General features: G+C 44.1%; 1 protein-coding gene across 6 annotated transcripts in view; it reads right to left on the bottom strand.

Moving 5' to 3' along the window:
- depdc5 (DEP domain containing 5, GATOR1 subcomplex subunit) overlaps positions 1-13,530 on the bottom strand; it is a 74,265-nt gene that overhangs the window by 32,669 nt on the left and 28,066 nt on the right. For 4 of the 6 annotated variants that reach the window (XM_034103696.1, XM_034103699.1, XM_034103698.1 and 1 more), the window contains 7 exons: positions 9,817-9,977; positions 9,448-9,568; positions 6,109-6,276; positions 4,633-4,855; positions 2,584-2,720; positions 440-533; positions 169-231 (listed from right to left, as the gene is read on the bottom strand). In XM_034103696.1, coding sequence (XP_033959587.1) covers positions 169-231; positions 440-533; positions 2,584-2,720; positions 4,633-4,855; positions 6,109-6,276; positions 9,448-9,568; positions 9,817-9,977 — 967 coding nt within the window. The remainder of the gene's footprint in view (positions 1-168; positions 232-439; positions 534-2,583; positions 2,721-4,632; positions 4,856-6,108; positions 6,277-9,447; positions 9,569-9,816; positions 9,978-13,530) is intronic. The other 2 variants (XM_034103697.1, XM_034103700.1) reach the window with 2 other exon arrangements.

Genomic DNA, 13,530 nt, shown 5'->3' with positions numbered 1-13,530 from the left:
CACACACACACACACACACACACACACACACACACACACACACACACACACACACACACACACACACACACACACACACACACACACACACACACACACACACACACACACACACACACACGCACACACACACACACGCACACACGCACACACGAGCTCATTACTGACCTGAGAGTGATAGATGTAGGAGGAGCGAGGGCTACGTATAAAATCCAAAATAAAGGCAGCGTCCTGCCAGCACAGGAAGAACGGAACCCAGAATCAAACCCAGCATGAACAGAGCGGGGGGGGGGGGGGGGGGGGGGGGGGGGGTGCAGATGGAATGAGAGAAACCAGAGCAGAGCCCCCAAACCAAAGCACCAGCAAAGAAGAACCTTTGAAACCAGAAAGCTGCTGCAGACGGGTCAGCGGAGCTGAAACAACGTGTTCTGATGCTCACCTTGCGGGGGCTGTCTACATAGGTGGGGGCTGTGGTAACACCTGAGGGGTCACCGACAGCTGAGGTGGGCTTTGCCTGCTGCTCCTCCAGAGTCCTGACAGGAAGCAGAGGGAATGTGGTTATTTTCAAGCTCCAACAGAAACATTCGTGATGTCACCTGCTCTGCCGAGTCTTCAGGGCCCAAGAGTTCAACACTTTTAATCTCAATCAGATCCGATCAGATTTTGAAATCCCATTTTTTGTGATCCAGGGACAAATCGGACAAATGTTGTCCCTGGAGTTCAAAGCAATTCAGAATAGGATCACCCTGATCCAGATTACGATTTTTCAAGATGACTAGATCCTGAATATCAGTGCTTTAATCCTACCGAGCGCCATCTAGTGGATATAAAAAATAATACAAGGAAGACAAAAGACCACATTGCAGAGACATCTATTGTCCGCAATTACTTTTGAAAGGTGATGACAGATGATGGACTTTTTTTTTGTTGAAGATATTTTTACTTTAATCTAAATTACATTTATGATTGACAATATTTGCTGTGATACTTTTATGAGCATAAACATTTATGTCATCGACATTTGGTGGAAAACAAAACAGGCCACAAACGTGAGCAAAAATGGAAAAAATACAATGTATTTCCCATGAAGGCTAAAAATGGTGTATTATTTCAGTTAACAAACTTTGCCACTTTTAAATTGAAACATATTTTAAAATAAATTGTACAGTACATTTTGCTCTGGTAATCCACTGGAAATCCACCCCTCTGGTGGGATCAGGATAATCCAGTTTTTTGGGATTAAACTGATCCCAATCCTGTGTTGTCGGTTTGAACTACCTGTTTTGAAGATTTGATCCAGATTAAAGCTTGGATTGGATTTCCTGATCTGATCTGATATCAAAGTGATCCTAATCCTGTTTTTTGGTTTTGAACTCCCCAAAATCCAAATCTGATCCGACCAGATAGGGATTAAAAGTGTTGAACTCCTGGGCCAGAGCATGGGTCGAGTAATCCCGGAACTGCACTTCGCTCTGCATCGGCCAATCAGCTTGCTGCTCCCTCACTGCGAGTGGGACCCAGGTACACCTCAACAAAAACACGCCTGTTTGCTATCCTGGCCCCAAGTTTGTGGAATGAGCTCCCCATTGATATCAGGACAGAAGAGAGTTTACACATCTTCCGCCGCAGACCAAAAACCATCTGTTTCAACGGCATCTAAACAAAATATAAAAATAAAAAACTTCGGTACGCAGCACTAACAAAAGATTTGGCTTGAAGTGAAGCGAATGCAGTAATAAAAGCGTCAGCTAAATGAAAAGTTTCCTCTGAAGGCGATATCAGTGGATTACATGGAAATACAACTTGTTTCATTGTTTAATATTATTCCAAAACTGAAATCAGTGCGTCAACGATCACTTTCTTGAGAGGTCACATCTGCCTCTTTTACTCTTTAACTAAAGTCTGATTTAAGTGTTGATTATATTTCACATTATTAATCCAAATATGTAGAGTAACTGAAGGTATTAAATACATGTGAGGTTTCTCCCATTTGTTCCCCTTTAAACTGTGGAGTTTTCTCTGGAAGTGTTTCCTTGTACGATGTGAGGGTCTAAGGACAGAGGGTCTAAGGACAGAGGGTCTAAGGACAGAGGGTCTAAGGACAGAGGGTGTCGTTTTTCTCATACTGATATTCTGAACAATCTGAGCTGTTGTATTTGCTGTAAAGTGTCTCTACTGTAGGCTATTTTTATTTTATGTACAGCACTTTGGCTCCACCAAAAATCGTTTGTAAATGTGCTATATAAATAAAACTTGATTTGATTTGATGTAGTGGAGTAAAAGTACACCATTTACCTCTGAATTGTAGTAGGGTAGAAGTACAAAGTAGCAGGAAATGTACAATTCTATCAAAATTGTACTTAAGTAAATGTACTTAGTCACTTTACACCACTGGTGAATGAAACAAGAGAAACGAACCCTTTACAAACCCAACCTTGAAAGCTTCATGAAGCTTGCTCTCATCATCATCATCATCATCATCATCATCATCATCATCATCATCATCATCATCATCATCATCATCATCATCATCATCATCATCATCATCATCATCAACACGCTGGTCTGGCAGGAGACACTCACTTCTGGTTCTGCTCCATCTCCAGTAAGGCTGATAAGGCTGAAGTGCCTTTCTTCCCCTGTGGGGGCACCAGAGGCTCAGGGGGGTACGCTGGGAGAGGACTGGTGACCTGCAGGCCTTTCATTGAGGTGCCCTTCTGCTGGGAGGAAAGGAACAGAGGGAGAGTCCTCTTAAGCGAAAGATGCTGGAATTCAAATGTTAAGAGATGCCCCATGTTCAGCGGTATTATTGTCCTAGATCAATGCATATTTTTTAAGCCAATACTTCATTTGATCATTTGAAGACTTCATTTGCGTTCGATTGGAAACTTCAGCAGGGACACATTTGAAACATGTCCCAGGGCTGTCTGCAAATGTCTGCAGGCTTCTGCGAGGTGATTTGATACAAGAGGCACATTCAATGATATAGTGCTGAAACGTATACATATCTTAGCTATTTTTACATTTCAAAATCATTTTTATAACAGAAAAATGTCAGAAGAGAGCCAAAAAACACCATTTTCTAAATGACTTCTTTTGGCTGACCAACTGCTCAGTTTACTGCGTCATAAAACCGCCTGCACCATTGAATGATTAGTATTCTTTTAAATGACAATTCAATGATATTAAAATGGGTGTTTAATCGACTAATTGTTTCCTAACTAAGCTGAACTGTAGCAGGGAGTGAGGGGACGACAACACAGTGGTGCCAGCACGGCCAATAGCCCGGACATTCAAGTAGTTGAAGTAGCCTCTGGAGCAGGGGTCACCGACCTTTTCTAGGATGAGAGCTACTTTCAAAGACAAAACAAGTCGTGAGCTACTTTTACTCCTCTTTTTGTTGTTTTTTGCAGTGTATATATTTAGCACATTTTAACATTATATGCTGACCTTTAACCTGTGTGTGCTGTTTGGGTCTGTGGGACCCGTTTGCAGTGTTTACTAAAAGAAAATGTATGCAATTAAATAATTTTAAACGGCTTTATTTGGGGGTGGCCCTCACCTCCTTTTTTTTTATAAATGTTGAAGTTAATGCATCAATCTGGTGCACTTCGAGCACACACATACATGTATGGATCCAGCTCTCAACACTCGATGAAAGGGAGCTGTATACTTTTCAATAATCCAAACATCTTTAGAATATGATCACAACCAATAACAAATCATTTAAACTTGTTTATTCTTATCTTATGTTAGAATTCTTTCTTTTTATTTATGTATATTTTACTAATCACTCTCCTTTTAAACTGTTTTACACTAGTACACATTGGAATGATTTCTTACTTTATCTATATTAAATAGATAAAGGTTCTCTCTCTCTCTCTCAGAGGCTGTGTGCTCCTCCGTGGCGATGACAGCTTGCGTTAAAAAATAAATAAATAAACATTTGTAAAGTGGGGGGGACACAAACGGGATTTCGAAAAGTGCGGGGGACATGTCCCCCCCCCCCTGTCCCCAGTGGAGATTACGCCGTGTGTGTGCGTCAAGTGGAATAAATATATAAGCAAGTTACAACACACAGAGAAAGCTCTGCCCCTCATGTGCTGTATCTGGCATGATAGGCTGTTCAATGGGGCCGATGTGCAGATGCTGCCAGAAGGGAAACCAGCGGGGAGGTGCACATTGCTTTTCTTCCCGACTGCAACGCTGGTCCCGCAAATCAAGCAAGAACGTGATTGGTCGATATTCATTGTGGGGTGGGGGGAGGAGGGGTGTTAGATAGATATAGAGTTGTAGTAAGTAGATAGAGTTCGCTATGATTTAGGTTTCCTTTATGCATAGGGTAGATTCTTTTAATTACATTTCCTTTTTTGTTTTGTGTATTTTATACATTTTGGATTTGCTTGGCGAGCTATTTTTAGAACATGCACCGTGTTGGCTACCTCTGCTCTAAAGCTTTTATAAAACAACAATAAATAAAATGCAATAAAAAAACGAGACCTGGGAGAAAAAGTATCAATGACATTAAGTACAATTTGACTTTAGACTTTTGACTAAATGCATTTAAAGTAGATACAAAGCAAAGTGTGAGGGGATGAGTTTGATGGAACATGCTGTCAGAGGGAGGCTCACCCTGATGATCCTGTCGGAGCGGTGTCTCCTCCGGATGCGGTTGAGACCCTCCAGGAAGCGGATGAAGCCGTCCAGCAGGACCCAGTCCCCGTTGCCTCCATTCCCAGAAGCTGCCCCCTCCCCATACACATCCCAGTGACCCTCCCCATCCGCCACCCGCCTCGCTCCCCCTGCCGGCAGCAGGAGGAAGCGAGTCCTCCAGAACTTCAGGGAGTCGATCAGACTGTGGAGGCAGGAGAGAAGCACAGTGACGAAGAGCACAAGGCTGCACCCTTTGCAGAACAGTGGGATTCTTTTTCTATCAGCAGATATACAAAAATGGTTATTATGGAGTAATATTTTTGGATTCATTTTAAACAAAGAAATTTTTCGGAAAACATATTAAAAGAAAAAAACAAAAGAAAATTGATACAGGGGTTTATATAGTGTTATTTTGATAATGAAACCAATACACCTGTCGTGTCCGGTTCATATCTGACCATTTACCTACTTTCATATTGTGTTTTACATTTGATTGCTTCAAGGCCTTATGATATCCTCCACAGCAGTGTTTCTCAAACCTTTTCATACCAAGGACACTTAACCAATAGAAAAACACTCGCGGACCACCTAACTCCACAAATATAAAAAACCACATCGTTTTTCTAGAACAGATTACAAATCGCCTGATAATGGTACAAACAAGTGGCAACATGTGTGATGAAGGTGTTGCGCTGGGCTATATCATGCAATCGAAAGTGAAACTTAAGCTCGCTCCATTGCGGAGATATTCCCGCGAGGGTGCGGAAAACTTAAATATATTTATTTATTTCAAATATGAAATGTTACCAATATACTCACGGACCACTAGGGGGCGCTCACGGACTACCAGTGGTCCGCGGACCACACTTTGAGAAGCACTGCTCCACAGTAGGCATTGGAACATATACAATTACTGATCAACACTTTCATTGAACTTTGAGTGGGTTAGTCAACTTTGTAACACTTATGGGAGGCTGTGGCTCAGTGGGTAGTGCTGGACTTTCGAATCAGGGGATAGCAAGTTTGAGTCCCACTGCAGTCAGCATGTCGTTGTGTCCCTGAGACACTTCACCCCACATTGCTCCTGTGGGGATTGTCCACAGTGCTGAATGTATGCAAGTTGCTTTGGATAAAAGCGTCTAACAATGGCATGTAATGTCATGGTGTTCCCGGTCATAGGAAATGAATGGCAACCCTGTGGTTTTTGGAATACATTTTCAGTGTCTATTCTTTGGATATTCAATGTAGGTAATCAGATACACCAGTAGTCTGACACTGTTTACAAAGGGTGATGATTCATGGTTTTTTGGGAACAGCAAAGTAAGGGAGGAGAAAAGAGCATGACAGGAGGTTTAAAATATACATTAAAAACTAATAATAAGACATAATTATAACATTTCCATTAACATTAAGCTGTAAAAAAGAAACACATGCTGTGTCAGTGTTTGTGTGCACCTGAAGTCCTCAGAGCCTGCGGAGCAGATGTACTGATCCAGGTAGTTCCACTTGTACTCCTCCAGCCTCTCATGGCCAAACTCCACCCAGCAGGACCCAAACTGAGCATCAGAGTGTGGAGGACACAGACTGTAGCTGTACTGAATCAGTGCAGACTCGTACGGGTACCTAACACACACACACACACACACACACACACACACACACACACACACACACACACACACACACACACACACACACACACACACACACACACACACACACACACACACACACACACACACACACACACACACACACACACACACACACACACACACACACACACACACACACACACACACACACACACACACACACACACACACACACACACACACACACACACACACTTTTACATTGTTGTCTTTTGTATTATATATTGATAGTAGTCAGATGACAGGGGATAGAGATGAGGGATGACATGCAGGGAAAAACACTTAAAGGTCCCGTGTCATGGCCATTTCTACTGATCATAATTCCATTGTTGAGTCGACTAGAATAGATTCACATTGTTCAATGTTCCAAACTCCCATTGGTTTCTCACAGCATCTCTGTACAGTCTGTGTATTCACTCTCTGTCCTACACGCCTTGTTGGAGCTCCTGCCCCCCCCCCCCCCCTCCCTACCTACCTACCTCCCTGTGAGCCCACTGGTCTCTGATTGGTCAGCTCGCCCACTCTGTTCTGATGAGTCCACCACCGTTACAGCGGAACATCAGCGATTATGTGTTACCATGGCGTTAGCAACCAGAAAATGACACCAGTAATGACAAACAGACGAGAATGCTGCGTGGGGTCTGGGTGCCGTGTTGGCGGGACGTTGCGCGGCTCGCTGCTGCGAGGAGCGGACAGTGTGAGCTGGGTTCATTTCCTGCTTGCTGCGTGGGGAGACAGCGCGAATGGGAAGGGGGGGGGGGGGGTGCTGAGGGGGCAGCACCCCCATCTGCGAGGCTCTACTAGCACCGGAAGACATTTCCTCCCTCACACACACAGTAGACTGAGGTTGAGGCAGCTAAATTACAGAAGCAGCTTTCCCTCAGTGTTGAACAGTGGCGAGCCGTCAGGGCCCTCTAGGCCCTCTCTGGGCTTAAGATATTCAAAATAAAAATAAAATTGAAAACATTAAAAAAATAACATCTCTTTAGTTATATTTTCCATTAGTTTTACCAAAAATAATTTGATTTAATTGTATTTAAAATAACATAAATCCTATGAATCTGCCTTTTCAGTTTCTGTTTGAATGTGAAGGGTTAAATGAAAGAACCTCGCCTGGCCCTTTCTGCGAGTTACGACCCGTCCACACAGCGGCGTGCGTTTAAGCTTGGCGGTGGGCGTGTCTGAAGCTTGGGGAGTTCTCGCGAGCAACGCAACCAACAACCAATCACATGAATCTCCCGCCCCCCAAACAGGCGAAAACCTACCAGTTTCCCCCACTGTCTCTGCCACCTCCCTCCATGCCTGGCTCCTCCGGTTTGTATCCCGGTAGGTGAAGAGGGACTGACCGTACAAGACCGGGTGATTCCCTACCGCTATAATTAATTTCTCCTCCATTTTTTGGAATATGAGGAAATGACCTGCGGTGTGTCTCTCCCAGCATACACGCGGTTTGATTGGCTAGCGCTTGTACTGGCAGATTTGCATAAACAGGATTTGATTGGCTGACGCTTCCACCGAAGCTTCAAAAGTTGAACATTTCTCAACTTTTGCAGCGAGCCACGCCAGCAACGCTCCGCTTCCCACAATGCAGTTCGGCGAAAAGTGGCGTCACCCCATTCCAAGTGAATGGTGAAGCTTTCAACACAGTGGCAAAAGTTGAGAAATGTTCAACTTTTGAAGCCTCTGCTGAAGCGTCAGCCAATCGAATCATATGCCAGTATGCCAATCAAACCAGTATGCCAATCAAACCGCTGCTTGTGTGTCAGGGGCGGGAGATTCATGTGATTGGTTGTTGGTCGAGTTTCAGACACGCCCACCGGCAAGCTTCAACGCACGCCGCTGTGTGGACCAAACCATACTGTCCTGCTGTGAAGTCACAGAGGGCCAGCTATAGTAACTCAGAGAGAGTAATGTCAAATGACAGTACAATTGACCAATCATATCGTCCCTCTAAATGGGCGGGCTTTATTTTCGAGGACTTTATGACAAGTTCCGCCCGCTGTGAGGTCTATGCAAGTGGTGCAGTGACGCGTCCTAAAACCCGGAAGTAAGCTTCGCTCGGATTCCCTCCACAGAAAGCAACAGGATTTCTCCAGAGGATTTTGGAATAAATCGATAGCTCGATAAGGTCTGTGGAACGAACCTGTTAGATAAATGCACGTTTTGTTCAGACGGATAATATCCACATGTCTACCCTACTTTTATTATTTTCGAATCATAAATCTAAACGATAGATTTATGATCGATAGATTTATGATCAATAGATTTATGATTAGCATAAGTTCGTTCATGATGGCTCACTTCAGTGATAGTGATGACACCGTTGCGAAATTATTAACCGAGTCATTTTCAAGATTGAGTTCCAATGATAAACTGGAGTGGCAAAGGATCAGCTGCATGACCCACAAGTGCTTCATCCAGAAGGACAGGAGGATGGACTTTGTGTTTCAGTGATTATCATCAAAGGTAGGCCTAAGTCATGTTCAATGCGGGCCGCCGTGCCGACTTCATTCATGTGTAATTGCTACTTGGCTGTGGGAGCCCTGTCATGATAGGTGTTTATATAAATGGTGTTGTTTTGTGTGGTGGAGGGTCGCTGTCATTGATGCGTTTTGCACCCCGGGCCTCGGGGGGTCAGAGGGCCTAGGTATAAAAGTCACGGCTCGCCACTGGTGTTGAAGTTCTGCATTGTGAGTGGAGATGACGAAACGTATTCTCGCAAAAATAAGTTGTGGAGAAACTGCAAAAAGAAATGTCCTGTAATGCTGTGCAGTTTTAGAGACAAGATAATAGTCCATTTTCCATGAAAAAGGTTACAACATTTTTAATATACTCTCTGCTATAATTTATAATAATAATGTTTTTACAGAGAGACATTTTGAATTGGCTAAAACAGGAATCCGCGGGTCTGACTTAAAAACTAAAACTGTTAAAAATGAAGGCTTCATCTCTTCTTTAAATTCTCTCCACTTTAAATCCTTTTCACTTTTTTAAAAGACAACTTAATTGTTTTACTGTGAGTGTTGTGTTTTCATACAGGATGGGACACGTGAGTGGAGATACTTATTCTCTATTTGAGAGGTTCCACATGGGAACATAATGCAGCCTTGCAGAGTTCTTTGGGGTTGGGGGTACTCACTTGGGCAGGTAGCGAGTGACAGTGATGATCTTGTCTTTGAGGCAAACTTTATGGAAGGTCCGACCCATACTGAGCCAGTACACCGTCTCCTCCACCTCGGCCCGCCGCAGAGACACCAGACCTAAATCCAGAGGAGGACGAGGACACACAACCAGGAAATGAATGCCACATGAGACAGTTTGTGGCATTAATGTTCTACAACATGAACTCTATACTAACAACTTAGAAGTACCTAATCACAAGCTAAATCTGAAATAATAATAATAAAGTAAGATCACTTTGGTGTGAGAACACGGTAGACAATCTTGACATTTTAAGGATTTGAAATAAATAGATGTAGACAGCAAGTTAAATGAAACATGAGCTCACCCCTGGAGTAGAGCGGGCTGCTGCCCAGCGGGGTGTTGGCGGGCGGCTGCGGCTTCCTGTTGTTGGGCTGCACGATGATCTGGTAGCCCTGCATCAACCTCTGACAGATGAACTCCTCAAACACCTGAACCGCACTCATCACCGGGGCTTCATCTTCACGCCTGGAAACACATCGACACTTGATCATTTGGACAGGAAAACTCATATGACTCGTATTACCTTTTATTCATAATAATAATAATAATATATGGGATTTTTATATGGCTTTCCTAATGCTCAAAGACACTTGAGTTGTTATTAGCTTGGTTGTTTTCAAAGGAACATAATTGATGATTCTGCCTAGCAGGTAAAACATTTATTTTTATAGATGCACTAACCCTAGTTAATCATGTGAACTTTATGAAAGCTAATGCTGTATTTTCTTCTTTATACCAGTGTTTTCCCCAATGATTTTATTGATCCTCAATCCTAGCGTCCTATAACGATTGATCAAAGTGTAATTTCTGTCATTTTCAACTTGGACCCTATTTTCCCATTTATTTTCATCTAAGTGACTAATGGAGCTGTAGCTGCTGAACGGGCTGAACTGATATCCAATGAGGCAATAGTATGTATGTCCACTAAATGTGCACATTATTGCCTCCAACAGGCTCAGAATTGATATTAAGTACCCGACAACATTAGGGAAATGCAATCATCAGATCCTCCTTCACTCTCTCCAAGAACTTGGAGTTTCAGGCTCTGCACTTTCCCTCCTCACCTCATACCTCAAAGACCGTACCTACAGGGTAACTTGGAGAGGGTCCGAGTCCGACCCTTGTCAATTAACTACAGGGGTCCCTCAGGGCTCTGTTCTTGGTCCCCTCCTCTTCTCCCTGTACACAAACTCGCTCGGATCTGTCATTAGCCCGCATGGTTTTTCATACCACTGCTACCACTGCTACACCCAATGAGTCCTGCCCTTCCCCCGCTCAGAGACCCAGGTCGTCGCTCGCATCTCTGCTCGTCCAGCTGACATCTCTCAGTGGATGTCTGATCATCACCTCAAGCTCAACCTTGACAAGACTGAACTGCTTTTCCTTCCGGGAAAAGATTGTCCCACTCTTGACCTGACGATCAACATCGGCCCCTCTGTTGTTTCCCCGACTCAGACTGCAAGGACTCTGGGTGTGACCCTAGATAACAACCTGTCCTTCACTGCAAACATCGCTGCTACAACCCGCTGCTGCAGATACACGCTCTACAACATCAGGAGGATACGCCCACAGCTGACCCAGAAATCGACGCAGGTTCTGGTCCAGGCTCTCGTCACCTCACGCCTAGACTACTGCAACTCCCTCCTGGCTGGTCTACCTGCATGTGCCATCCGACCTCTGCAGCTCATCCAGAATGCAGCGGCTCGTCTGGTCTTCAACCTTCCTGAATGTTCCCACACCACTCCGCTCCTCCGCTCACTTCACTGGCTTCCGGTAACTGCTAGAATCCACTTCAAGACACTGGTACTTGCGTACCATGCTGCGAATGGATCTGGCCCTTCCTACATCCAGGACATGGTTAAACCGTACACCCCAGCACGTGCACTACGCTCTGCATCAACCAAACGGCTCGCTGCACCATCGCTGCGAAGGGGGACCCAAGTTCCCATCAGCAGGAACACGTGGGTTTGCTATCCTGGCTCCAAGATGGTGGAATGAGCTCCCCATTGAAATCAGGACAGCAGAAAGCTCACACACCTTCCGGAGGAGACTGAAACTCATCTCTTTCGACTCCACCTCGAGCGATAGAACTACTAACAAAGCACTTATATACTAATAAAGGGCTGGCTTATCTAAAGCCAGTTGAGTAGCACTTGAAATGTTTTTGCTCTATGAAGCCTGATGTACTTATGTGATTCTGTTTTCTTCAAGTTTGTATCTTCTTGGTCGAACGCACTTATTGTAAGTCGCTTTGGATAAAAGCGTCAGCTAAATGCAATGTAATGTAAGGGATCCTGCAGAGAAATAATACATGTTTTTTGTACCTTTAACATGATCCTTTCTGGGTGACATTGTGTCTAAAAAGGCTCTTGCAAGGAGATGTTTTGAAATGTAGCGACTGCTAACTTGTTAGAGGGGTAAAACGATGGAAACATATATTTGAGAGAGTGCTGGTGTTGCCAGAGTTTGTTTTCCATGAGTAGAGAAAAGATTTCCAAGAACATGGCTTAACATAATGCCTATGTCAATTTCGTGATTAGTCACTTAAAGGCCCGAACACACCAAGCTGACACCAAAGAACTGACACAGACGGACCCCCAACTGTTGTGTCGCCTCGCGTCTCTGCGTCTTTGCCACACCGCAAAGACTTCAGCCGACGGCCAAGAAGCACGTACGAACTGCGCATGCGTGAGTGGCAATAACTCTCCTTACCAGCAGGCGGCGGTAGTGTGTATTCGTCATTCAAAAGAGGCAACAACCGGAAGACAGACTGCGTGATAGCCGAGGCAAGAAGAACAGACTGCGTGATATAAATAAACAACAAATAGCGTGTACGTTCCATTTTCACTCTACAGCGAGAAGCTCATGGGGCTTTCCCGAACCTGTGTTGAGAGCTGGAGTTAAAGGGGACCTATCATGCAAAATGCACTTTTGTACGTCTTTTACACATGAATACGTGTCCCCGGTGTGTCAGAGAACTCACCAAGTGTCAGAAAACACAACCCTCTCTCTTTTCCTCCATACCTAAATCTCTAAAAACGGGGCTGCAACGGATCTGATACAGACTGATACAGATTTGAAAATAGTCTGACATCAGTGACGAGGAGCTCCGCCTATATGGCCAACTCTCCACCTATCAGGGGAATGAGAGGTTGCCGTGGCATGGTAACAGCATGGTAACATGACGCTCGTGCCTCGCCCCCCTCCTTTGCAGGGGGCGTGTTCAGCTGCAGCGCATGCAAAGACAGGGTAGAGGAGAGCAAAGAGAGCGAAATGAGGCATGGCTAAAATACATGATCTGTTTGGTATTTTGAAAAAAAAAACGTATAAATATACCTTATATAGGTATGGCCCTACAATATATTATTCAAATATAGCATGGTAGGTCCACTTTAAATGAAATCTCAGATTTGCCTTCTTAATAGTTTGTTTGGGTCCCTCACTTCCGTTTCGCTTCTCCTGCACTGATTTGCTAGCTGAACAGCCAATCAGAGTGATTTATTTTGCCAACAGCCTTTGGACGACTGCAACATGTCGAATCGGTGGGTTTTCGGCCGAAAAGGTGTTGGCACGGCTGAAAAGACACGACGGTGCGGGACACACCAATCTGAGTAGGGCGTGTCGACGCTCATCGTCGGCCTGATGTGTCCGGGCCTTAGACACGAGAACATGGGGAAATAGGGTCCATATTGAAAATTAGAATACTTTTTGTTTTATTTTTCCTGAAATGTGAAGGTGCCATAAGAAGTGCCAGTAGTCTAAAAAATGTTATACTTTTGTATACATTTATACAAATATATATGATTTTTTTTGTTGTTGATGGTTTCGAAAGAGCGACAGGTGATGACATGCAGAAACGTTCCACAGGCCGCAATCGAACCTGAGTCCACTGGCTCTTTTCAGAATACTTTTAGTAGAAAAATCAACCATGAAAATAAAAATATAAAATGTAGTAGAACCAAAAGGGATTTGAAAAGTAAAATGTCCTCCATACCATTCAATGAAATGACAGCATTGT

The sequence above is a fragment of the Pseudochaenichthys georgianus genome, chromosome 17, assembly GCF_902827115.2.
Source record: "Pseudochaenichthys georgianus chromosome 17, fPseGeo1.2, whole genome shotgun sequence".
Lineage (NCBI taxonomy): Eukaryota > Metazoa > Chordata > Actinopteri > Perciformes > Channichthyidae > Pseudochaenichthys > Pseudochaenichthys georgianus.
Note: the sequence above shows the minus strand (reverse complement) of the source record. Positions and strands in the feature narration are given on the sequence as shown.